This window comes from Tyto alba, unplaced genomic scaffold, assembly GCF_018691265.1.
Source record: "Tyto alba isolate M040663 unplaced genomic scaffold, T.alba_DEE_v4.0 Super-Scaffold_9, whole genome shotgun sequence".
Taxonomy (NCBI): domain Eukaryota; kingdom Metazoa; phylum Chordata; class Aves; order Strigiformes; family Tytonidae; genus Tyto; species Tyto alba.
In genome coordinates this window covers 14,897,274-14,924,510 of record NW_024881330.1, presented here as the reverse complement: position 1 = coordinate 14,924,510, position 27,237 = coordinate 14,897,274, and the positions used below count along the sequence as shown (strand labels likewise).

Genomic DNA, 27,237 nt, shown 5'->3' with positions numbered 1-27,237 from the left:
CACAGATTAATTTTTTCATAGGTTGAACTATTCTCAATAAACTGGATACGGTCATTTTAACAAAAACAGAGCACATGCCAAAAGTTACAGCCCAAGGAACGAGGGTAAATTTTCCTAATGCTGTGTAGACTGATGATGAAAAAGTAATATGCATTCATGTTTTTTCCTGGTAGAGATACATTTTATTATCGGAATTCACCCAAAACACTGTTAACTACAGACCAAGTGCATACATACCTCCATGTCAACTTTCCATAGCACCTCTCACTAGAAGCTCCAGAGATGCTACTTAACTGTTACACAGCTCAAACATGTAGTCAATAAACCACTTTCTTCCTACAGTACTTAACATCAACTTGACAAAATAAGTTATTTGATACACATGTAATTCATTACCCGTCACCACCTGTAATTCATTTACTATTCTACTTTGCTTCTCAGATACAATTAGCACCTGGTTTTGGAGTCCAATCCCAAAAGGTATGGTATAGCATATATTACATATAGTGTATCTATATTTTTATATATAAAAAAATATGTACACATATAAGTGCTTTATTAATAAGGGAACGATCTGAATCTCTGGCACACTGAAAAACCTAATTTTAATTCCTGACCAAGGTTAAGGGCTTTGCCATCTCTTGCTTCAAAAGTTCTCTACCCCTCTCTATTTATAACCAAGTCTGTCATGAATTTACAACTAGATAAGCACCATATCAGCGGAAATGAAGATTATTTATTGCAGCAAAACAACACATGCTCAGTCCGCCAGTAATTTTTCTATTTTATGCATAGGCTAAAGGCTTGGTCACTGACTTCTCAGAAGAAAGAATATTGAAAGACATGACCTGAAGGCTGCCATACTGCTCGCTCTCACAGCTTACTGCTGCTTGTAACTAAAGCAACAATGAAACTGGAAGATATCAAAACAACTTCATATTTTTAATGTTTAAAAGCTACAGGCTTCAAGTTAAAAAAACAACAACAAAAAAACAAACAAACAAAAAAAAAAAAACAAACCCCAAACCAAACCAAAACAAAAAAACACAAACCAAACAGCTGAACTATGAATGAACAAGTACACACTGCCAAAGGTTAAAATTACACTGAATAGAGTACCTATGCACAGGAAAGCATTATGTTTTTGTATAGCTAGCTAACATGCACATATCATCCTTTAGACAGAAGTAATGATAAAATGCAATAGCTTCTCAACCCTGCACTATAGTTCTCACACAAACATGTGAACCACATATCCAGGCAACAGTAAGATCATCACAATTTCACTTATCACAGCTCAAACCACTGCATCAAAACTCCAAACTTTTGCTGCTGCTATTTAATAGTTTACAATCTTACACATAGGATTAAGAAAACTGAGATCTCCTTTGGCCATTTCACCATAAATAGGGTGGAGATACAAGCAGCTGACTCATTAGACAGAATACACGCTGTGGGATTTCTGCATACTATAGCCCAGAAAAATAAATCCCACTTCCCTTATTATTGACAGAATCAAGAAAGCAACAATCTACAAGAAAACGAGGGAAGTTAAGGACAGAGGCAGCTTTAACATTCAACAAGAACAGCTCTAAGACAAGACCCAAACTGACATTCTCCAACACACTTTGCAGTCTTTGCAAGATTTCAAACTCTTCCTTAAAAGTATGAGCAAAATGGGATTCTCTGCCACCTTGTGTACACATGGTAAAACTAAGTGAATTGTTTTATACCTTACAGCACTGTTCAGATGTTTGCTTAGCCAGGGAGGAAGTGATTGTGTTATGTAAATTCATTCAATATGAAAAAGCTACAATGTCTGGAAGCCTCAGGAAGAAATTACAAGATGGAAGAACAACTTTATTCCCAGATAAAAATTTAAAAGTTCTTTCAGTTGTTACATGAAATTATGGTTTGGGACTGATGAATGAACTGACAATGGCAACAAAGCTGAAAATATATCTAATGCACTAATTAAAGGTTTCTAGCACTTCCTACAAAATTCATCGATTTTTAATTACCCTTTTAGTGAGGTTTTTTTAGTCATTCAGTAGAAGTGACAATATACAAGACCAAAAAAAGAAGTTTCACTTTCTGCAACACTGAAAATGTGAAATGACAGAGACCACGTGTCACTGACTTTTGCATCAACAGATGATAAACCCCAGAAGTACTACTTGAACTGAAAAGAAGTTTCAGGTTCAAATTCAGAACACAAAGAGCTGATCTGACAGATTTCACCCAAGAAGTAGCAAAGAACATCGAGGTGAGACAGAAACAATTTCAGCTGACACTGCTTGTACTTCACAGATAAAGCTCTCTTAAATTTTGACTCTCAACCCTCTTTTTAACTATGTTTTGTTACATGACAAAATTTGCACAACAATTAGCTACTTCACTTGACCTTCACCTCATATCAGCCAACATAACCTCTGAAGTCACAGATGCTGTAGCAAGTCTTCCCAAAGAAATAATTATAGTGGCTTTAAATAAAGAATTTTCCATTTCTAATTGAATTCTGCTGCTAACTAAGGGAGTAAAAAGTCTTTCAAATATTTTAACTTTGATAAAGAAGGTAGGAAAGAGTCCATTAAATTAACAAATTTTTCTACATATTTTATGTATTCTTTTAGAAATCAATATTTAAGAACATTTAAGAATATTTTAAAATTACCAGATGATAAGATATAAAGACTACTACAAACTACTACTGTTTCTAGAAGCAGTTCCATGTAAAGCAGGGATGAGAAAACCCAGTGGTGAATTTTTTTTTTTAGGTAATAATTCTAGGGGTTTTAGATTTATAGTATTTCTGTTTGTAATCCTGCCTTAAGAGTCGAGATGCTGTATTTAATCAAAACTTAGCTACCATCATGCTCAATAACCAATTGTGACCAGATATGGAAAAAATATACCTCTCATCTAATACCTTGTAACCCATGTAGCCTTTGACTTCTGAGATACAGAAATGAGGCATACTAGTTTTTCATTAAGAATATTTGGTGACCTCTGTCTTTCATAACTGTGAATAACACAGAAATTATGAAATGCAAGGACTTTATATTAAATTCAAATAGCAATTTGAAAACCTGCAGCAGTGAAAACCACAGGCCACTGTAGCCCTGTGTGAGACAGTATTTCAGTTTGCATGCATTGTCCTCAAAATTTTGTTCACTACTATTAAACAAGAGATTATGAAAAAAAGGATTATGTTCCACTATACCACTAGGATGCTCAACAAAGAAACTCACTTTCTCCACAAATTTATATAATTACCTCCACCGATCCCCTTCTTAACACAATGGAGTTTTCACTCTAATCATTTTAAATGCTACTCCTCTCTCACATCTTCCAGAAATTATTCAGGATTCAGTTATTACAAAATCACAGAATGGTTGAGGTTGGAAGGGACCCCTGGAGGTCACCTGGTCCAACCCCTCTGCTCAAGCAGGGCCACCTAGAGCCAGCTGCCCACAAGCATGTCCAGACAGCCTTTGAATATCTCTACGGATGGAGACTCCACCAACTTTCTTGGCAAACTCTCCCAGTGCTCAGTCACCCTCATAGTAAAAAAGTATTCCTGATGTTCCGAGGAAACCTCCTGTGTTTCAGTTTGTGCCCACAGCCTCTGGTCCTGTCAGTGGACACAAGTTAAAATACATGAAATTCCATCTGAATATGAGAAAATGCTTTTCTACTATGAGGGTCATCAAAACACTGGAGCAGGCTGCCCAGAGAGACTGCACAGTTTCTGTCCTTGGAGATACTCAAAACGCAACTGAACAGAGCTCTGTGCAATCTGCTCTAGCTGACCCTATTTGCGGAGGTGGGTTGGACTAGGTGATATCTCAATAGGTCCTTTCCAACGTAAAGGACTCTGCAATTTCTTATTGGCCACTGTTAAACACGTATAACGCTTTCACTAGAAGTTCTCTAACAATTCAGCAAACTGTAAATTCAACCAAGACAACCAAAAGAAGGTGTAAGAACATGAACGTAATTTACAGCAAAATCAAGAGAAAACCTGGTTAAAACATTTGTCCATGGTGCTTCTCTTACCAAAACCCAAACTGATATGAGATTTTTACCACTGTGTCTTCTCATATAATTTCCCCAAAACACGTAGAAAACTACATGTTTTTAAACTTGCTCTTCAATATCAGATGGTGAATAAATCTGCAACCTTTCCTTTCAAATTTCAAAGTGAGTTTAGATAACATTCTAGGACTTACACCCTCTAATACAGTGCTAATAAATAATGAAAGTTTGATTCCTTTGGAAAGACCAAAATTATTACTTTCTAGCTCTTCAGAACAATTAGTATGCCCCCCGTGAGGATTCTGAATTTCTGACTTACTGAGCAATAGCAACAACAACAAAAAAAAAAAACAGACTCACAAAACAGATAGGAATTACAGAATTAATAGACTCAAGTGGTTCAGTATCAGGACACAAACAAAACTTCAGAACTCTGACATTGAATTCAATGTCTTATATAAATGAACATTGCATTTAAAAAACGAATTATTGAAACTCTTGTGTAAGTGATGAATAAAGGAATACAGAGTGCCTACCATAAACAAACAGTTCAAATCCAAGGATGCGTAACTTGGGATAAAAAGTAGCACTTGAATCTCAGTAAATGAACAACAGAAGTTCTCTTTAATACTCTAGTTTTCAGACAATAGTCAGAGAAGTTTTAACCTGAAACCTGAGATGGGCTAAGAAACATCTTAAAGGCTCTAGTCATTAAGGCAATAGGTAGACAATCTCTTATAGATACAGCTACACCATTTGTGAGAACAATGGTTAATGCCATTATTCTCACAAATCTAACTAGCAGGACTGTTTGAACTTGGCAGTTTGCTTCAGAGTAAATCTAGCTAGTTCCTAGCTGCCTTCATCACCTATATGATTTAACCAAGGTGATACCACCTCTGAAGCTGCTTACTGACCCCTCTCTGTCTTTTCAGCTGGTAAATCTCAGAGCAGTCGCTGTCCAAGGGGACATAACAAATAGCTGAAGGACAGTAATAAGAATCGTAATTTAGCAGTCCAATAGTTAATCTGATACAGTCACATGATTTGCCTTATTCCTATTATTTTTTTCATATTATTTGTATTATTTATTCCTATTATTATTAATTAGTAAGCTAATTATATGTAAGGTCATCTAGACATCACAAATAAAATCAGAAACAATTCTTACAAAATCTTATTAGGAAAATGGGAAATATTCCCAAGAACTTTGATACCATATGAATATTCTTAGGTTTAAAAATAGGAAGGAACAAAAATGATCATCCAAACTGGCATTACACATCATAAAAATCAGGGCAATTTTTGCAGGACAAATTATCAGAACATAATAATTTTGGTCTGCATAATATTATACCAATGCAACCAAACTGATTTAACCAACGGTGCTGGAGTGAAAGACAAACCACAAAAAATCCTTCACAAAACCCAAAACTAAGGGCAATCCTCTCACATGGAACTCTCATATGAATGTAGTTGCACAATTGTAAAATGATCTCTACAAGAATATAAACAAAATGCTATTGCCACAATAATGTAGCCAAATTTTCTTTAAATAAATGAAAGGAAAAGTTGGGCATAGATAAACATGAAGTCCATCAAAGATAAAACATTTTTGCCAAAGATATTTTCTTACCAGGGAAAAAACACGTAAGAAGGACAGTTTCCTAAAGCACTGAGAATACTACTGGTATCCAACACTTTTCCCCTTAAAAATCCTTTTTAAAAAGTTTCTGATACTTTTACAAAAAATTACAGACATGTTAGTAAAAGAAATTCTAAAAAATAGCCTAACGGTCAAAATTACTGCCGAAATACTTTCCCCAAATTAAATCACCATACCAAAAGTCACCATTAGGAAATCATCAGGTAAAACTCACCAGTACAATAAAATAATCATGCTTAACAGCAACAGAAGACACTATATCTGCAGAGTTTTAAACACATCACTTACTGCTTTGACTCATGGTGACAAACCTCCAGCGTTGGATCATTATAGATGAAAGCTGCTTCTAAATCGTTGACTCTTACTCTGTAAATCCGGCACTGTTTACTGTTGAGTTTGATTCTATTCAGGTTTGCAACTGTGGGAAATATTGTCAGTTCCACATAACCCTATGAAAACACAAATCAAAACCTTCTATAAAATCTTTACCAACTCACAAAGTAGAGATATATAAAAAAGATTCTTATTAATGTACTTCAAAGGAAATTTGTAGGCAAAAAAAAAGATGTTAATTTTTTATTTAAAAAGGAAATTGGTTTGCCCTTTTAGATGTCTAGATTTTCTTTCATACCATTTAACAGGTGAATTTTCCGAGCCAAACAAAAGAAAAAACTTCAACACAACCGACAATCATGCTTGTTTTACTGGAAATGATCTGTCCCTATTAACTAGATTTCAAGTTATTACCATCACTGGTTTTTATCACTGTGTTTTAAGATTTGGTATCTGGCCTTGAGACAATGGTTTTTAAAACCCAAGCACAATCCATTTAGGCAGATATCTAAATTCACAAAAAGCCTCAATGACTTCAGGCCTGAAACTGTGAAAGTCTCTTCAAAGACACAGTGAACTCTCATTTAAGCTAGAAAACTCCGTAACCCTATCCCTACCATCAGCTAACACTGTACTGAACATCAATTTGAATTGCAAATAGCTTTGTAGTATTATTTACAGTGCAGTGACCTTCTTTTAGAAAGCTTTTCCTTACAGATATTAAAGTGTTCACAACTAGAAGGTATTTTATTTGATGCATCTCAAGGTATGACAGGCTTATGAGAGGCATCAGATTAGAAAGTATAAAATATAAAGAAGCTGAACAACATAATTAGCTTGTGTGTGCAGTTGTTTCCTCTAAAAGCATGAAGAAAACCCAGACTTTTCATTTCTACTTTCACATTTTATTAAAAAATACTTACTACAACAGACTTTCTCTGAAAATTTATGTTGTTGATACAAACTACCTGGTGAGTTGTGCTGAAAAAAAAAAATAATTTGAAATAAGTAAGGTTTGGTACAAAAAACAGCATTTAAAATAATATTTTAACCCAGTTTAAAAAAAAAAAACAAAACAGAGCTCATACAAGATGTATGTACATATAAATAAATACTGAATAAAGTACATACTTATATAAGAATTATTCATGATTTTCTAAATCTCTTACATGGTCCAAAACAAATAATGAATAGAAGTTGCAGACAAGGTCAGAAAAGTTCCAATAACATCAAATATAGTATCATACTAACATGAATATTACTAGTAATACAGAAAGATAACAACATCACTTTTGAACACCACGTAACAGTATGTTAAAGTATAGTATTACTAATGGTATTGAATCAAGTTCTAACAGTTTAGTGATGTGCAGCATCAGGAACAGCATGCAGCTGTAATATTTGCAGACCTGTGGAAAATTTAGCTGGTGAGTTGACTCTCACACATAATTTATGTAAATAGGTACTATACATGAAAAAAGACTTGTGCTTTTACTATGTGCTTTTACAATTAGTATATCATAAGAATTTATTATTTAAAATAATGGCAATATATTAATCAAGACAGGTATCTTAAACACGTCAAATGCATTTGCTTAATTTTGAATTGACATTACTAGAACTCCTGGTAAAAAACCCTCTGATTTAAAAAATATGAGATAAAATAATAATTCATTTTTTAAAAAAACTCTAGATTTCTACATTTTTTTGTAGTAGGTGGCATCTGCACCATACTTTACAGTAGTGCTATTCATGACTCAAGATATAACCTTGTAATAATTCAACTTATCTCCCATAGCATACATTATATGCATGTACTCACATAACCTGTGCATTAAAAAGTAACTTGCTTTCAGTTGAGCAAGTTCAATAGAATTTCCTATAACAGAACGATAATATCTAGTATCCAATGATGGATTCAAACATTACCTACACATTAAAATGTATATGATAACAAGAATGATTCTATTTAGAAATACATTTGTGTTACAGATTTATAAAGAAGTCATGGAGGTATAAACAGAAATACATAAAGACCCACTGAAATCCACAACCGCTTTACAGCTTGGTTACAACCAAAATAATGAATGTGTAAAAATGGTAATTTGCTCAACAAAGCTGCTTGCTGCAAATGCAAGCAGGTTTTTTATATATAGAAAAAGCCCTTAAGTCAAAAGGGCTTGACACAGCAGTAAGAATGAAACATGGTAGCATGATCTGTAGTGTTGATATTGTGTGGAGAGATCTCTGAGGTCTGAAGAGCACAATGTAAATATCTTTGCAAGATGAGACTGCATGGTTGACAGACTCACTGTCCATGAGTGAGTCCATTTACACAATCATACACCTACAGCAAACATTTTATGAATGTGAGCTACACCGTAAGCAACAGTTCCAACCTTTTCAAGTAAGTAACTACTGATCAGCCTGTAGCCCATTTCAAATGTGCACTGGTCGCAAGCATAGCAACTTTAAAAAACATGGATACTTATAATTTATAGGGTCTTGGGCTCTCAAATCCTTTGTCTCCTTTCTTCCTGTTCATCCTGAACAGCAGCACTAAACACACACTGCTGACGGTCAGACTGGCATCATCACCATCCTCGCCTGATGGGTCCTTCGGTTTTTCCCTGCGTCAGGTCGTATTTGATCACTCATCTCCCCAGCGGATCTGTGACTCCCAACAGTCAGGCATCATCAGCTCGAACGAGAACCATAGTTACAGCACAAACAACCCCCAGTCTGTCTACAGAACCTCGTACGAGTAGAGCACACAACTCCTCCCTCCACGGGGGGTACGATACCCGTTCGAGGCGCTGCCTGCTCCCTTTCCGCAGGCAAGGTAAGTCACCGGCTCAGCGGGCAGCAGACGCGGGAGCTACTGAATGAGGGAGGCCGCGGCCGAGGGGTCCGCGCTCCCAGGGCAGCCGGCTGGAGCAGCGCCCTCCGCTGAGATGCGGGAGCGGCAGCGCCGGCGGCGAGCGGGCCGGAGGGGAGCGCACAGCCCCCCGCGACCCGGCCTTATCGTCGGTGGGGCCGCGGGCGCTGCTCCGGGAGGCGGCCGGGCTGCGGGCTCCTGCGGGTCCTTCTCGTCCAGGGCAGCGGGCTGGCGCCGGCCGGCATAGAGGGCGGCGGCGGCACCCTCAGCGGCGGCGGCACCCTCCCTCAGCAGCAAGCCCGCCGAGGCCCGCCGGCGCTCGCCCGCTCTGCAGCCGCGGCCATTTTGCCAGTAACCTTTGACCCGCGGCGGTTGAGAGGTCACAGCCCGCTTAATGGAGCTTTACTTCCGGAAGGATGGAAAGTCTTGCAGAATCTTGCTTCCCGAAGGGTGGTGTACTTGTGTCAGAGGCGGCCATAGGCACAAAAAAAAAAAAAAAAAAAAAAAAAAAAAAAAGTACCACCCCCCCCCCCCCATACGCATTTAGGGCCGGGTCACGTCGCCGTGCGCGTGCGCCCCGCGGGCCTCCCGCGCAGGAGCAGGGAGGCCGCGACTGGCGCCTGCACACGCAAAGCGCGGGGGGCGGGGCCTGGGGGCGGTGTTAAGGCGGGGGCGGTGGTAAGGCGGGGGCGGGGCCTGGGCCTGGGGGCGGTGGAGCCGCTTCGGTTGCGGGTGAATCTGGGAAGCTCGGGTACCGTGTAAGGCTCAAGCCCGGAAAACAACTGTTCGGTTCCGAGTTACAGTCAGGGGTTTATTTCAGGACAGGGGAGCGGCAGCCCCGGCGCTGGTTGCCGCCGTGAGGGCGGCCGCCCCTCTGCCAACAGCGCGGGGTTAGGAAACTGCAGCACAGGGGCCGGAGACACCCCCAGCTGCCGCTGCTAAACCTACAGCCTGTGCCCACTACCTACATTTGCTCTATTAAAGCTCCGGTGACTGACAAAGACTTAAATCTACTTGAACGCACAAACTGAGGATACCTGAGCTTACTCCGGGGCCGGGCTCAGGGGCGTACTCAGCACAGACTGGCAGGAAAACACTAAAACACATCAGCGTTTTGAGTCAGGAAAGGATTTAAGACAATAACAACGCTGCTAGAAGCATGGCACTGAGCCACAACGTGAGACTGGGTCCAATGACCTCTTCTTTCCCACCCTGAGTGGGCTGTGGAGTAGATACAGTATCAGGAGTGTCACTGAAATCGGGAATGAAAACTACCCAAGGCTGGGCTTAGCGTTAACGAGCTGGCATTGCTTTATTCGGCCAGGGACATGAGGGAATCATTCCACCTAACATGTCCACCGTACCTTACAATAGCAAAGCATGTATCACTGTTACATATATATTAAAAGTTCCTAAAACTCATTATTTACATAATTATTACACATACGGTTTAAGTCTGTGAGGGGCATCCATGGGGGCTGTTGGTGGTCTCTGGTGGTATTTGGAGAGGAGCCCTTCTTGAACTTTGTCTATACTTTGGAATTGGCCTTTCTTTGGTTTATGTCTGCACTTTCTTATCTCCTGCCTAGCTTCAGCTAGTTCATTATTTTTCAGAGGGCCTTAATCTTCAAGGACGAGGGTTTCTGATTAGGAGTCTCCCAATTTACACAAAGAGCCTCTCCATTTACGCATTCACCAGGAGGTGTTTATCATACTTGCCTAGCTCATGGACCTCTGTGCAACCAACAACATGTTGCAGGTGTTCGACTGATTGCTTAAGTTCTTAGGCTGCCCTAAACAAATTTTTTTTTCTCCACCCATTTTCCACCAGGAGGACACAATATGAAGCTTCTTCATAAGCAAGTTTTGATTCATCTATGTTAAAATAAATGCTTGCGTCACAGCAGTTAATGGAGTTAGACCTTTCAGCAGCAGCAGTTCTTGAAATTTAGAAAGCAGCATCTCTTTTTCAATGTCTGACAAACTCATCAGCACTGTGGATGTGCAGAATGATTACACATGCAAAGATTGATTGAGATGAACCTGAATCACTACCTCAGCACTGTGATACAGCACTGCTCATCCAATACTTAAATTCTTAACCTGTTTCACAAACAAAACCCAATGTAAATACACACTGCTTGTATGAGGACTATTAATTGTCCTGTGTATTTTAACTACAGAACATTCTGTGATGCAATCGAAGTTACTTCCAAGGCTTTCACGTGCATATGAGCTGAGAGGGCACTTTCTGGTGCTATTAAAAGACCACAACTGCTGAAACCACAGCGAACAAGGCAATTCTTCCCAGCAGAGAGCTACTGTAAGCCAGCTGAGTCTCTCCACAACTGGGTCCAACACCACACTTGTAAACTTCAGAAATGTGGAGCACAGCAAACTGATCTTTCATCAGTGGGCAAGAATAAGCAGAGCTCAGGAAGTAGTTTTTAATCATCTTTTTATCTATAACAACATTTCATGGATGCACACATCCATCTTAAGAGTTACATTTGATTTATAGTTTCTTTCCCTGCTCACCCTACATTTGGAGTGCTAGGAGTTCCGAGGTTTTTCATACCTTACATCTGAGTTTGATGCAGCAAATGCTTTTTGTATAAGAAAATCCCAACAATTGTTATGCTTAAAAAAAATAAGTCTGAAAAGTGTCTAATATTAAACTCTGGTTCACTGACATGCAAACAATCCTTCTTAATGAGTACAAAATTTCAAATTTCAGGCACTCCAACTTTATGACAGTACCATAAAAAAAATCCTGTTTCATTGCTCTACACAGAATATTCCACCCCAAGTTTTCAAGAAATTTTCTATATGCAGTTACTTGCCATAATAAAGGTTTTTTTTAAAAAAATCGTATTACTAAGTTTTACAAGCTCTCTTTAAAAAGCAAAGGTGGTCTTCTGTAAAACATTAATTTTACCTCAGCTACATTCTAATGGCAGTTTAAAGGAAGTTCATAACACAGTGCCCAACTATTCTCCAGTATCTTCACACTCAGTTGCAATTTGTGTTTTTGTAATATTTAAAAGGCAATTCTTAACCAGTGTTCAAGTGTCAAGAGCTTGTGCCAATGTTATTCAGAGACATGACCACAAAAAGAACCACCTTCCAAAATTAAGACTAGTGTATAGTCTCAGCAAGGAATTTGTTCATGAGCTTGTCAAGATCTGCAGTAATGAAAATGTCAACACTGAAACGAAATCTTTAAGAATGCTTGCTGATGACCAAAAGACCAAGTATTCCATTTGTTGAAATCAATACAATTATTATCAAGGACGTTTTCATTTTTAGTGTCAGACTTCAGTTTATGGACAGACAGCTAAAGCGTATTCAAGAAGTAGCCGGACTCCTGGCATAACTACAGACACAAAGGAAAAAAGAAGGAAGGTGGGCAAGGGCTGCTGACACAATAGTTTCTTAGAAGAGGCAAGTGCCCTCATAGTCTACTTAGCTGAGCAGAAAGCAGAACTCGTTCAAGAAGCTTAGCTGTTTACTCAGGAACACTGTATGGTGTTGGTTGACAGCTCCTTCCCCTCAGAGGAAGGAAGAAGCAACATTCACCATTACTCCATTCAATATTCTTAGTTCTTAAAACAATACTTGTTATGAAATGGGTCTTCTAGAATTGTAAACTTTAACACCATTCTGCATTGAGGAGCGAGCGTATTTTGTCAGAAGAGCACCAACTGTCTGCTTCTCTGCACATAAGTCTCTATAGAGGAAATAAAGCAGATGACATTGGCATTAGAGACATTCTCAGACAAAATGAATCCATGAAATATTTGTAAATATAGCAATAAACTGGATAAGGGTATTGGGGGAAAAAAAAACAACCAACCTACTTTTACTGTCACATAATGCTTTAAATTACCTAACGTTTAGAATTTGGCTTGCCATTTAAGCAAAAGGCAAAACTATATTATTTTATGCATTATTATATAGGACAAGAAGAAACAGCCTCAAGTTATGGCAGGGGAGGTTTAGATAGGATATTTGCAAAAATTTTTTCATTGAAAGGATTGTCAAGCATTGGAACAGGATGCCCAGGGAAGTGTTGGAGTCACCATCCCCAGAGGTGTTTAAGAGATGAGTAGATGTAGAGCTTAGGGACATGGTTTAGTGGTGGACTTGGCAGCATTAGGTTTATGGTTGGACTCAATGATCTTAAAGGTCTTTCCCAGCCTAAATGAGTCTATCATTTACTTCAGAAACAAGGATTTTGCTTTTTTAGGGGGGTTGGATGGGTTTTATTATTGCTGTTCTCTAAAGGGCTTTCAATCTAGCAAAACAGTTAACTTGGAACTACTTAATAATATTACAGTAAATTTCAAGCCTGTCATAAATATTTGATACAGTTACTTCTGCGTTACCATCTATATCTACTCACATGTATCCTGGAAAGGCCTTCCAGATAGCACTGTGGTGTAAGTGTTAACCACCAGAAGAACAAAGGACACAGTACAGGAAGGACTATTACTCTATAGTTCTTGAGTTATAAATGTGGAGACTGATTATAAACATCAGGAGGTTTATCTTTTGAGTTAAGTCTGCCTCAATCAAATAAGACAGAGTTATCACTCATTTAAATTTAGTAGGATCAGCTTTTTACACAAGTTTAAATCCGACAAATTACAGTTCCCAGGGGTGGAGATTCTATTCATACAAAATTCATATTAATTTAAAGTGGAAAAAAGCAATCATAGCTGATAAGAAGTCTGCTATGCAAAAAGGGATGAAAACAACACTAATTGTATTTTAATAAAATATATCCTTACTGTATATAGGGGGTAATATCCACTTCTGTCCACTTTTCCCGTATGCTGAATAAACTGTTGAATCTTTCCTGGTTGTCTTCAGGTAAGTCTTCTACTTTTAGCAGAAAGATGGTCTCTGGTCTTGAGGTTCTATCCACAAGAGCCAAGCCCTGTAAATCAGCAGAGAGAAAATGTTAATTAACAAAACAATGAAACTTCCTTCTTTCTGGCTGCAACCCATACAAGTTGTCCTTTGCACCTCCAAAGCCTTCTAAAGCTGCACTATCAGAGGCAAAATGAAAAAGTATTATAAAGATGCTGTTTTACAGGCAGTGTTTATCATTTCCTTCACGACAAGGAAGGAGAGGGAAATCCATTAAGTCCTAACATCCATGTCTCCTCTGAGTGGAAGGATTTTCATAGTGCTTGCTACTCTATTGGCTGTCACTACAGCCTGCTTGACAACAGTTTCTGCTTCTGTTCTAGTTATGTTTACAAGCATTAACTGTACAGCTCCAACTTTTCTTCAGTGGAATATGTCAGACTTCCAGAAACCCAAATTGTCACGACTCCAGGCTACCAATGCTCATAGTGGATGTCATAAAGTGTACTTTAACTCAAAAGCTGACAGAAATAACACAATCAATCCCCATTAATCAATAAAATCTACATATGACACAAGTCAGTTAACAGCCTACTCGTGAAAGAATCTGTATTTCTTTATGTTTTTACCTTAAGCTGATCAAGCCTCGTTGTCATTCCTTCAGGGACACTTTGTTGCCAGACTTCTTGAAACTCTGACAGATTGAATTTAACTGCATTTTGCAAAAGCATTTGTGCGATAGCTCTGCATATTTTATCTTCATGCATTTCAAAGTAAACCTCCCCTGCTGAGAAACAAAGAACAGGTTATCTTGGGTTCTTGCTTTCTGATAAAAAAAAACAAAACACAGAACAGCCTTCTATCTTCATTCTCTTCTGCAGTCTTCTACAAACCAAGTATCCTCTGTTTTTTTTTTTTTTTCCTCATGGAGCAACCTGACTTGGTATTACTTTGGATAAATGATGGTATCTTCTCACCCTCAAGAACAAATTAAGCAGAATATTATGTGTGTGAGCAGCACTGTCCAAGCTAACCTGTTCATTCATATGAATAAATGTATTTGCCTCCTGTCTTTTCCCCTTTCACAGTAACAGTATTTCTCCTACAGCTTTCATTCCCATTTCTCAGTGGCTTTTATTAAAGTGTTTGCTGTCTATGGTTGAACAAATAATCAAAACTTACACTTCTTTATCATCTTATACTATAAGGATGACTAAAGAGAATGGGAATTTATTTTCTTTCACACTGACTTGGCTAAAATTCTCTGAACAACATCAAGCATGAACACTTCCTTCCACTTTTTCAGTCATCTTGACTTCCTGCAATTCAAACTTGTTGCTTTTGCAGCCTGACTAAATATCCTAGGACGACAATCTGTGTCACTCCAACTACTTTGCTATGTCCTTTACAGCTGCATGCAACTGCTACTTCAGTCAAAGATGAGATGAAAGTAACTGCAGAAGAATTTAGATTGAGATTAGGGCACTGAAATATTTTGTCTATGTGTGAGATGGGCAATGGAGATTTAATCAATACAATCGATGGATCTTGTGGTGCAGTTCAAGGGACCAAAAGCAAATGTCTACTTCAGGCAAGCTGAGTTCAGGAAGATCTACATGCTATGACTATTCACATCTGAGACCTCCTAAGGTATGTAAAGAGAGATTCCATCTGAATTTTACCAGTGATCTGTCTTTAATCACAAAATTATGGCTTGTAGGCACCTAATAAATCACTTCAGGTACCTCTGATAGTTTCTGATTTTTCCCTAGTGTCTGGTACAGTTTAATAGTCCTTTTTCCTATGAAACTTTCTATAATAATTTTACTGATTTTCAGCTCACTGCTCCCTCTTTTTACTGGCATTGTACTAAATTCATTTGTTTGGGTCATCCTCACAAACTGCTTTACTCATTAATAACTATTTCCTTTATGCAAATATGCAAAATTTAAATATGCATGATTTCCCAAACTTACCATCATCAGTGTATTTCCTTCCATAGCTTAAAAGAATATGTTCTATCATCTCTCTGAAAAAAAAAAAAAAAAAAAAAAAAAGAAATTAAGGTTTAAAACTGTTCATTAGGACATTACAGAAACAGTTACCAAGAAGATGAAGGAACGGGTAAAGTAAAAAATCAAGGAAAATGGAGGATGGGACAAGTCTTCATGGCTGAAATGAACAAATTGATAAAAACTTAGAAGTAAGTTAAAACAGGACAAAAGGGGACAAAAAAGTCATAGGGAATTTATTCAGCATGTCATCTCCAAAAGTCTCTTCCACTTTCTAGTTATAACTAGCAAAGACTAAAAGGTTTAAGGAGAATAAGGAAAAGACTCTTGCAATGTCACTTCTTTCCAATGAGAAGTGATGCAAGCCACAAATTTGGCAGTTAATTATCCCTTACTGAATAGCAGGCATTTTTCTAGACCCCTGGCATAAAATTACAACCAAACTGCAGACACTAATACTAAAGCAAGATTTCTTTTTGAGCCAAAAGCCAAATAAATGGAAAACGCTACCTATTGTAAACTTCAGACTGCTTGAATGGTAATCTTAAAATATTTAATGACTCCAAATGACAGTACAATACAATCAACTTTTAAGATCTGAATTCAGTATTACACCAGAAAAATATACCACCACCTCAGACATTATGCAAAAGGTAAACCAAACATTTTTGGCTAGCTTCAGAACAAGTATTTCAAGATGGTCAGCAATTTCTGGCTTAAGTAAATGCTACTTCCAGCATTTATGAAACAGCAGCAATGTTTCTACTATTGAATCAATGGAAATATTACCAGTAGACACTAAAATCAGTTTACTAACCTGTCTAAACTACTAATGCCCTTGTATATTTTAGAACCAAAACAAAAAAAATCATTAACACCATGGTAACTGGAATCTAGAGTTATAAAACTATAATGCTAATAAATAATTAATAATGATTGCAATTAGTAATAGTCAATAATTATTGTAGACAATTTTAAGTACTAAAAGTAATTGCTTACATGGGCTCTAGGGATCCAAGTTCCTCAAGGCAGGTACGTAAAGGAACCTTACTTAAAGGCCAGGACTCTGAGTCTATTAGCTGAGTCACGTGATTCAAGAGTTTCATCTCATAGTCAAATTCTAGAATTCTCCAATATCCTACCAAACAGAAAACCACAAAACAGCATTAGAAGGAAAACATCAACAGCTTAATTCTATTCCCCCGAAGATACATCACAGGTGTCTGGACATTTAGGTTGCACTTTTACAAAGTACAGCAACAGCATTCTGTCCTTTTCAGAATTAAAACTGAGAAAAAGAACAGAATAGTAAGAGCAAATGTCAAGGAGAAAGAAATTAAATCATCACAATTATTCATAACTTTTTATGTAGATTAACTATCACATATACAAAGACACAACAAATCCCATCCCAAAATGAATCAGACCTGGAAAAACTAGTAATTAATTCAGACACAGAAATTCAAGAACAGAACTGGCTGCACTGGCCCTGCAAAGTGACAGTTCAGGTTCAGCCACAGAAATCCAGATGTGACAAAGCACAGCCCTGGTACAATGGTGATGTGCAGCTGTAAATGACGTGGAAAGTCACCTGTGAGATTGTCCTCACCTACCTCATGGGACCGTATAGAGAAGACGGAGCCGAACTCTTCGCAGTGGTGCTCAGTGATGGGACAGGAGGCAACAAGCACAAGTTGCAACAAGAGAAATCCCAGCTGGGTATCAGGAGAATTTTTTTTCCCCTTTTCGTGCAACCTCCATCCTTGGAAATGCTCAGAACTGGACCAGCCAAGGCCCTGAGCAGCCAGCTCCAAGTTGGCCCTGTTCTAAAGTGGGAGTTTGGACCTAATAAACCCCAGAGCTCAGTTCGCCATATATTATTCTAGGACTTGCTGTCATCTGGTGTCCAGGTGAGGGTTTGGCCAAGTACAGGATGAGTAGGACCCATCCTAAGGTAAGGCACTTGTTCCAGCCTTGCCTTACATGGCAGGGAGACTTCTGAGATAAACCCAGTTTGGGAGGAACAAAGACTGTGAAAGGGCTGGGGTTATCTAAGGATCAGCTATTTTTGCCTCTAGAGCTGCAGAAAGCAGTACCCACTCATCTGTGAAGAGGGTAACCAGTCAAAAAATATTTATGCTATGGATGCGATACTCTGATGCCAGTGTTTGTAGAAGCAAATAAGGAATTACCCTGGGAAGAGCCAGACTGGTCAATGCCTGCTCGGTTTTATCCTTTTGACCAGCTTCAAAGCAGCAGAGGATATAGGAAATAATGAAGCAGATCTTAGTACTTTGAAGTAACTTGCACCTTGGAAGACAAGTATGTAGAATGGGCCTTAGAAAAAGAAGACATGGATATTTGGGGAAAAAAAAAAACAAGCAGGGCAATAATATTCTTTAGAGATTAATACCTTCAATTTTGCAGGCATCTATAACCTGCAATTGGTGCAGTATTTCTTCTTCACTTGCTTGAATCAGACTTAACAAATCTTCTGTTGTATACTGCAAAAAGGGGAAAAAATGAAATAAAATAGGTTATCTTTACTCCTCCTTCGCTTCAGCAAGCATACTAAATGCATTATAAAATATAATGAAAAACTTAAGAGATTGATTTATTTTCTCCCCAAACTCTGAATTTTCTAATCACACTTTCTAGAACTTTTCCTGTAATTTACAGTATTTTCTCAAAGAGTTTTTCAATATAAAAAAACAGCTTAACTACAGGGAAGTCTTTGTGCCACACATAAGTAATATACCTGTATTCCCAGGATGTCAAACTACCACAAGTAGGTATTGTAAGTAAAGTACCACAGCAAGAATGAAAAGTGAATGTGTTCTGTCTTTCCTAAAGCATGTATTTTAATCTGCAAGATTAAAAAAAAAAAAAAGCCAAACAAAAAACACTTATCACTTTTGGATAGAAGTCAGAATTCCAGCTTAGTACCTTCACTGAAAGGAAGCCCCCTCCAGCGTGACCTCAACAGCTGTGTGTTTTGTTTTGGTTTCTGCTAACTAATTCACAGATGTGTAGCACAGACCCAACCACAGTATATACAGCTCCTTGCAGAATAGTTACTTGGTGGGATGGGAGGGTGCTGTGGATACTGTGGTAAAGATTTAGGAGACATAGGAGGAACAGAAGGTATCATAAGGAGTGATATAAAGGGAAGGAATACCAGACTTAAATCCATAGGAAACTGGGCTTCATCCATTCTCTTATTCACCTTACAGCCTTTTTTATCAACTCTAATGTTAAAGCTTTGTTGATTATATCATAAGAATATTTCCAATTAAAAAAGAAAAAAATTGGATTAAGTATTTGAGATCTATTAGACTGTGGGAACACAAATGGAACAACACTAAGTTTGGAACATCTTCATGTTAAAAAAAACATTCAATAAATACAGAAAATTCTCCTCTTCCCGCTATGCCATTCCTATTAGTATGCTGAAGCATCATCAGGCATTTCCATCAGTACTTCAGCAAGGGATGGCTATATTATACAGTACTTTAAAAAACACTATTGGCAATTTAGAGCAAATATATCCCCAGATCATTATGCAAGTGTGCTTTTGAGTTGGATACTGCCATTCAGGTATGACCCTGTACAAGAGTCCTTGGCATTTGTTCCCCCTCTGAGGCCTGGCTAGCACTCCAACACTTAAAAGCATCATAGCTAAGAGCAGTGATTTCTTAAATCAGCTGCATCACCCTTGCAAACATAAAATGGCATGGGCTGATTTGCACCATGTCCGTGCTAGCAATTTCCAGATAAGGATAAGAAACATATTAAATACATTAACTCAGACACATTTGGTCATTTGAATATGGCTTGACATCTCATTGCAAAACTTGGGATTTTAATTTAGTACATCCTGAACAAGCTGTGTACTAGCCTGTTTCTAAATTTTCCTATAGCTTTCTAAATCACATCACTATTCATCAGGCTTCCTCACAGTAATTCCTTATAGTGCTATAGTTCCTTATGGTTCCTTTCCTTTAGTTCTCTGTGTATGATACAGTACAAACAACTGAATACCACTGGAAGTTTACAATAAGCCACCAAACCATAGTAATTTGTTTTCAAACAGATGAAAGATGACTTATTTGTTGCCAGCACCCAATATTAAGTGTAAGCAACAACACAACAAGAACTTTTACTACACCCGTGTTGTTTGGAATTCCAGTGAGAATTAATCCCACAGGAAAGGCAGATTTCAGATTAAAGTTCCACCAGTGGCATACCTAAGGCTCATCTACATTTATCAGACATGCCTAGTTGTTCTCTAGTAAGCTGATAAATGAAATATTCTCCTTCAAAACAGAGAAGATCAGTCCTCAAACCAGGCAGTAATGTTTGGGGAGACACTGACATGTTTTTATAAAATACATTTAATATTAGCAGTAAATACTACTCCATATAACATCTTTTTGTGTTGCTAGCCTTTGTCAGTGCTTGTAACTTCTGGACAACTTAAGCCTTTTTCTTCCTGACATCCCTTATTTCGCTGCTATGTCCCTCTATGCCTATACCAGAGTAGGTGCAAAAAATGAAAGGTGGAAAAGGCAATGCTGGGGGGAAAGATTCTGAAACTTATCAGAAATTAGACTGTTAATCATCCAGAGTGAGGCAGCATTTCTCTTCAAGGGAGAAAAGGAACATCTATGTATATGCTAGCAAACACATGGTTTGTTAGTATCACCTTCACCGAAGCCTCAGTGAAAAATACTTTCAAGCAACCATTTCTGATTTATAAAGTCTAAAGGAAAACCAATCAAAGTAACAAAACTCCAAGATTTTTACAAGCCTTTTATCTGAGATTATATGCTACCCAGTCTCTCCATTACTATTTAGACCTAAATTGGATTTCCTGAAAACATAAAAAGGCAGCAGGACAGGATTTTATTTGTTTTCTCTTCTTGTCATGTCAGTCTTACTCTCTGCCTTATATCATCCTGTCCTGGTTGGGGCTGGACTAGAGTTCCCATTGGTCTGGCAGCGGGAGGAGCTGCAGCCCCCTGACACCCCAGGGGTTGCCCAGGGCCCAGTGCCCTCACCTGTGTGCGGGGGCGGGGGGAGCACAGCTGGAGGGCTGGGCCCCGATTGGCTGATAGTCCATGTCACGTGACATTGTGCTCACCATATAAAGGCAGGAGAGGGCTGGGAAGGGCTGCTACTTCTGGGAGTGTGGCTGTGGGGCCTTGGTGTTTGGGATCACTGGCCGGGAGCAGGTGGGTGTTGGTCGGTGGGTGGTGAGCAGCTGTATTGTACATTACCTGTTGATACTGCTGTCAGCGTATTATTCTGTTACTGTTATTCAACTGTTTTTATCTCAACCCGCGAGTCTCCCTTTGCTCCTCTGATTCCCTCCCTGTTCCCAAGTGGGGGGAGGGTGGGTGAGCGACTGCGGGGTGTTTCGCTGCTGACTAGGCTCAAACAACAACACATCCTCATCATTCTCTGTAACTCCCTGCTTCTCCTTGTCATAAATTACTGATTGGCAAGTGACTTGTAGGAGGGTGTCCTGTCACCTTATACTTAGCTCATACATTACATGTCATACATGACAGCCCTAAAGGAGGGAAGGCTACATTACACCTTAGTCCTATAACTCTCAAGGAATTCACAAAAGGTTGTGAAGACTGTCTTCAAGGAACTCCCCACATAAAAAGGGAAGTCCCCAGTCTCTTTCAGTGTCTAGCCTTTTCCTCTTTTTACTAAAAAAAAGGTTGCTTGCCTGCTACTCAGTGGAAGTGCTAATAATTACCAACTTGTTTAGAATAGTGCTGCTTTGAGTTAATTTTTTAAGTGTACTGTGAAACATGGGAGCAAAGATATTTTTCTAGTTAAGAATGTATCTTCACTGTAATTTCCCCATTAGTAATTGCATTAAAGTAATTTATATAGCTGATTTACCTTTAAAAATGTCAAAGTCTGATCTTTCTGACTGTCTGGCCCTTCATATGGATCTTCCATTAACAGCTTCCTCAGTTTCTTCAGTTTTGGTCGACATCTCCTTAATTCCCAATAGTTATTGGAGAAACCAGCAATCTACAAGAAAAAAAAATTACTCTTAAAACACTTTAATCTACCATTTGGATTCGAAGAATTTTACAAAAAATTCTCAGCAAAAACCATTAATCCAGTAATTAATAGGGTAATTACTTTAAAGATCAAACAATCATTGTAATATTTTCAATAAAAAAGTTTACTGCAGGCAGTAAAGAATAAAAATCCACTGTTGGTTGATAAAAGTATCTTCACAGTGGATATGACAAAGGGAACAAATTGTCTCTATGTGCAAGTGATAGAATATCATCATGGGATATATTCCTGCACAGTCCTTGTCAGCATTTATCTTCTTCTTAATACTAAATGATATTACTGCCATAAACTTCCTCCTGTATTATCCCGTTTCTATCTTCCCAACTTATTCCCATGCTTGGGATCTACTTCATGGTCTTTTTACACCTTAATGAATCATCATATCACTAAGCTCAAGTAAAACAGACATTAACAAGACAGTATGCTGCACTTGCACACAACTAACAAGACATCTCTGTTCCTTACTCTCATTCAACACAGATTGCAAGTGTGCAACAGGAAGCTCAGGTGCAGTTGACTCAACATCACTAATCTAATAAAACTTTACCTTCAGAGTAATACTGAGGTGTTTCAAGGGGTACAGCTTAGACTTCCTAGAAGATTCTTTGAAGGCAACAAGAGTAGTGGAGGCCTTTCAGCACTGTTTTTTTTATTACATGTTTACCAAACCAAGAGAAGCATGTACAGAATGGCAGAAGCAGAACAGGCTCCAGGTTTGTGACTCCTAACCCAACCACTAGCCCCTTGTAAAAAAGCCTCCAGATAGTACTTTACAATGCCCGAAATGCTTTACCAGATTACTTTTTTTTTTTTTTAAGGTCAGCCATTAAAAAAAAAAAAACAAAACAAAACTTTAATATAATGTTCCATTTAAATCAACTATAAGCAAACCACCTATATGTAGAAGTCCTATCCAAATTCTAATGCAGAGAAAGCTCTCAATTTTTAATCTAACTATTCCATAGCTTGTTTAGCACAAAATTCAGGTAAATACTAATTTCCTGATAAACTTCTAAGCTTTTTTTTTTCCCCTCCATGCCAATTAGCATTTACCAAAGTGTTAGATTTTTTTCCCTGCCAAGTTCTTTTCTGAGCAATTTGCTGATGAACAGGAAGGTACTCTGTATAGAAAATAAAATAAATAAATCTAATTTATAATTCAAAGCTCATAGCTGGAGCTGGTCTTTGTGAGGTGAATGAAACAGCAGATGCTTTGGCTGTGAATATTAGCCTTGCAAGCGGTACAAAGAGCAGCACAGACTGCAGAAGGGCACTGAAGCCCCAAAATTCTGAGTAAACATAGTATCTTTTGCTCTGTTTCACAATTTGCAGTGTCAATACACCATGGAACGTTTTTGAAAACATTAAGAAAGCTCTTAGAAATAAAACTCTAAAAATAATTCCTAAGCAAATCACATTTATATTATCTTGACATGTGACTTTAGAGGTGTCATGGGTTAATATTCCTTTTCAGGGACTAGATGAGTGCTGTTTTGGATTTAGCTTTGGGTTTGGTATGAGAAGAATGCTGATAGCACACTGATGTTTTCAGCTGCTGCCGAGACTTCAAGGACTCTCCAACTCCTCATGTTCTGCCCATGCACAAGGGCACAGGGAGCAGGGAGGGAGCACGGACAGAGCACCAGACCCAAATTGGCCAGTGAAATATTCCATATCATGGAACGTCATGCTCGCTATATAAAGGAGGGGTGGTTGGGAAGGAGCTCTCTCGCTTCTGGGATTGCGATTGCGGGATCTTGGTATCTCGGGGTCACTGGCCGGCAACGGGCTGGGGATTGGTTAGTGGGTCGCCCAACGTGGGGCTGGAACCCGTGAATCTGGGATTAAGAGTCCCATGCTCAAGGGACAAGAGGACTAGTGAGATCATTAATCACAGCAAAGAAAGAGTACAAAAGAATATTACTCTCTCATTCATCTACTTCAGTTTGAATTAACTTTTTCTATTAGCTGAACTACTGACTTCATAGAAGAAATGCTGGTTTGATTATTATGTTCATCTAAGGACAAGCAGGATTACTCCTCAATGATGTCATTATATCCATTACAGCAAATAATGACCTGGTAATAATATTTGCCTATTCGTAGTAGAATTTTATTAACTATGCTTCAGAAGAGCAGATAACAATGAATTCTTTAAGCTGAGAACTCTAAAATCATTCACTCCAACAAATCTTTCCAGATGCTAGTTGAAAAAGAGAGGCACCTTTGAATATGTTTCAGTATTTAAAAAATACTATTTGGGCATGACGTGGTATAACCTGCCTTTTGTGCAAAGCAGTCCTACGAATCAATTTGCAAACAGCTTATTTTAAAAACAGCTGCTAACACCGAGAAATCAGATTTTCTTTGAAAGCTTTTAATGCCTACTACAATTACTATTCACTGAAAATAAACCAAATTTTTAACTGCTTAGAAACAATAATTATCATACATTATGGATAAAGTTCAGTTGCCTAAAGAAAGGCCCTACAGCCATTTTGAACACCCTAAAGTATAGCATGCCCCCTGTGTATAAAGCGTATTTATAAATGAGATGCCCCTGGGGCTGTTCAATATACAAAGAACCTACAGGAGACTCATGTCCTTCTGCAGTGGCAGCTCAAAGCTAGACCAATACCCTAAGGCATCTAAAATGGCATTAGAAGCCTATGTTTAGGCAACTGAATCCCAGCTGGGTTCCACATACACATCTCGGCTAAAATCCAAGGAATTATAGAGAATAAGGAAGTAGAGAATTAAAACAAACACACAAAAACCCAGAAAGACATACCTGTGTATGAATGATATTACAAGATGCTTGATCTGCATTCAGCTGTTCTGGAGTTTTGCAACCAGGAATAAAGAGCAGCATATTCGAGGTATCTGCTATTTTCATGTCGTAAGTTTTATCTTTGCTGCACAACACGGCTTGTTCATCCTTTTCACCACGGATTACTAGGCTGGAAAAAAAAATAGCACAAAAATAAAGACATATTTTTACCTCTATTTCAGGATGAACACCTATTAAACCTGTCTGCTATTTTTTCACATTTACACATTGGTAAAGAAGGTATGAACTCTGGTTCTATTTGGTAGCAACAGTCACAGTACACCAAAATATAAAGATGCAATTGTCAATTAACCTAAAATATCTTAACACTGGTTTTTCTTCACCTTTTAGAGTTTTCCCAATTTGAAAGACAAGTATTCAAGGTTTTATGCAGATCATAGCCGTATCTCCTCACCTGCCTTTTCGTGCAAAACCCTCCAAACCACTGACGAAGTGATGCTTAAAGCCTGAAGCAGTTCACTCATCTTAGAAATGAGATTACAATTAGAACTGTTCTTTAATGAAGACTGAAACTGGCCCATTGTGAAGCAAGCAAACAGAAATTGTGTCTACTGTGCAGTGTCCTTCAGATAATTTCTCTCAAAAACCTACATTTTTTCTTGCAAGTAGTTCCAAGCAGGAAAGAAAACCATCTTCTAGAGCATTTCAGTACAACGAATCAATATAAACCCTCCTCTTCAGCTCACATACTTGATTAAGAGATTCTTAGTGAGGACGTGATAATACTGAAGCAGAACAACAATGGGGGCTACACTAAATTAAATATGTCCAATTTCATCATACTCATCATCTTTCTTCCAAAAGCTTGCATGCGTGAACAAAGCTCAGCTGTGCCCCAAGCGCTCCTCAGCATGACTCAGGCCTCTAACCAATGACACCTTATCAATACTGCATTGACTATGAACAGGCTTAGTAACATACATCTCCGAGGACTATTTTCTTTAAAAGAAATTCTAATATTGTATAATTTTAAACACAGTTATCATATTAATGTCACTGGCATTGCAGCAAGGGAAGAAATTCTAAAACAATATCAAAAACTTCTCTAGAATCTGTTCTTGGTCCAGAGTCAGGTATTGTGTAACCATCCTACCAAATGCCTATGAAACAGTGCACGTCCTTCACTGTCCTGCTTGTCTAACATGTAGACACCCAGCCATCCACCCAACCTCAAGTGTTCCAGTAAGAAAATCTCAGAAGCCAGATGGATTCTTTTAAAGACATAATCTCCTTTCCTAAAGTATCTTTATATGCCCAGCAAGAAACTCTCCTCACTTTTGGCTAGAAGCCTTGTGAGAAGCAAGTATTCTATATGCCAAAAAAAAAAAAGGGGGGGGGGAGAGAGGGAGAGAACAATCACCAATACAACAGCATACAGAAGTGGGAAACTCCAGTAACAAAGTTGCCCCTCTGATCAGATTGAATTGTCTGGGAACAGGAACTGAGGTTGTTTTCAGTCCTTATCACTGGTTCACACTGTAACAATGCGTGAACTATCACCTATACCATCTTTTTTTTTTTTTTTTTTTTTAAGCACGCACAAGTTGTTTCGCCGAAATAATCTAAATGTGTTATAAATACCCATTATAAAGTGCCGGTTATGTTTGTTTTGCCCAGATTATTTTAGGTGGTGCTAGCTTTTAGTTCCCAACTTAACTGAGCCAGGTTTAAGGGTCAGTGACATTTTCATGCCAGACCGACGAAAGCCTGGAGAAAGCCACGTCGAAGGGCCACGTCAACTACCGAATGTGAAAGGTGGGGTAGCGCAGCCCTGCCCCAGCAACATCCCGCACTGCTGCTCCTGCTCCCCCACGCACGCCGTGGGCGAGCTGGGAGGGTAGAAAACTCCATCCTCCCGTCGCGGGGCGGGCCTGACCCAGGTCTCTCTCAGCCTCCGGTCGCCACCCTGGCCACCGGGCCCCAAAATGGCGAGGGAAGCGGGGGGTGCCGCCGCCGCCGCCGCCCAGCCCGCGCCCCGCCTCAGGACGCCGACACCCCCTGCCCTGCAGGGGGCGCCCTACCCCGCACCGTACATGCGTCCCGCCTCCAGCTCAGCGCAGAGGCCCGGCTCCAGCTGCAGCAGGTAGCACTCGCCGGCGCCGGCCTGCGGCCCGAAGCTGAGGCAGTGCGCGGCCGGCAGCAGTTCCGCCGGGTTCAGTTTGGCCGTCTGCAGCGTCACGTCCACCTCCGCCCGGCTCCGCATGGCAACCGCCGGCCCGGCCCGCGCCGAAAATCCCGCCTTACCGAGGCGGCCGCCGGCAGCGGCGGCGGCGAAGGGCGGGGCGGGAGGCGGTGAAGGCCGGGCGCCCGTTGGCGCGCGCAAGGCTGGGTTGATATTCTGGTTGGCTGCGATGCGCTCGGCCGCGACCGGCGGGGCGGGCGGCAACGCGTCGCGGTTAAGCCGAAGGAGGGGGGAGCGCTCACCAGTTCCCGCCCCAGCCCGCGGGGATGAGGCCCCGCCACCGGGTCTGATCCT

General features: G+C 39.3%; 2 protein-coding genes across 3 annotated transcripts in view; both read right to left on the bottom strand.

Annotated features, from left to right (window-relative positions):
* TAF2 (TATA-box binding protein associated factor 2) overlaps positions 1-9,408 on the bottom strand; it is a 64,176-nt gene extending 54,768 nt beyond the window's left edge. For both annotated transcript variants that reach the window (XM_009968567.3, XM_032999670.2), the window contains exons 1-3: positions 8,530-9,408; positions 6,961-7,015; positions 5,993-6,153 (exon numbers count right to left, since the gene is read on the bottom strand). In XM_009968567.3, coding sequence (XP_009966869.1) covers positions 5,993-6,153; positions 6,961-7,015; positions 8,530-8,582 — 269 coding nt within the window. In that variant the 5' untranslated portion in view covers positions 8,583-9,408. The remainder of the gene's footprint in view (positions 1-5,992; positions 6,154-6,960; positions 7,016-8,529) is intronic.
* A 1,948-nt stretch (positions 9,409-11,356) lies between these two features.
* Positions 11,357-27,121, bottom strand: DSCC1 (DNA replication and sister chromatid cohesion 1). The gene is made up of 9 exons (XM_042786249.1): positions 26,795-27,121; positions 24,702-24,870; positions 21,722-21,856; positions 18,216-18,306; positions 16,802-16,940; positions 15,767-15,819; positions 14,420-14,577; positions 13,709-13,857; positions 11,357-12,645 (listed from the first exon to the last, which is right to left on the bottom strand). The coding sequence occupies exons 1-9, from the start codon at positions 26,962-26,964 to the stop codon at positions 12,537-12,539; spliced, it is 1,173 nt and encodes a 390-aa protein (XP_042642183.1). The 5' UTR covers positions 26,965-27,121; the 3' UTR covers positions 11,357-12,536.
* Positions 27,122-27,237: the final 116 nt, after the last annotated feature.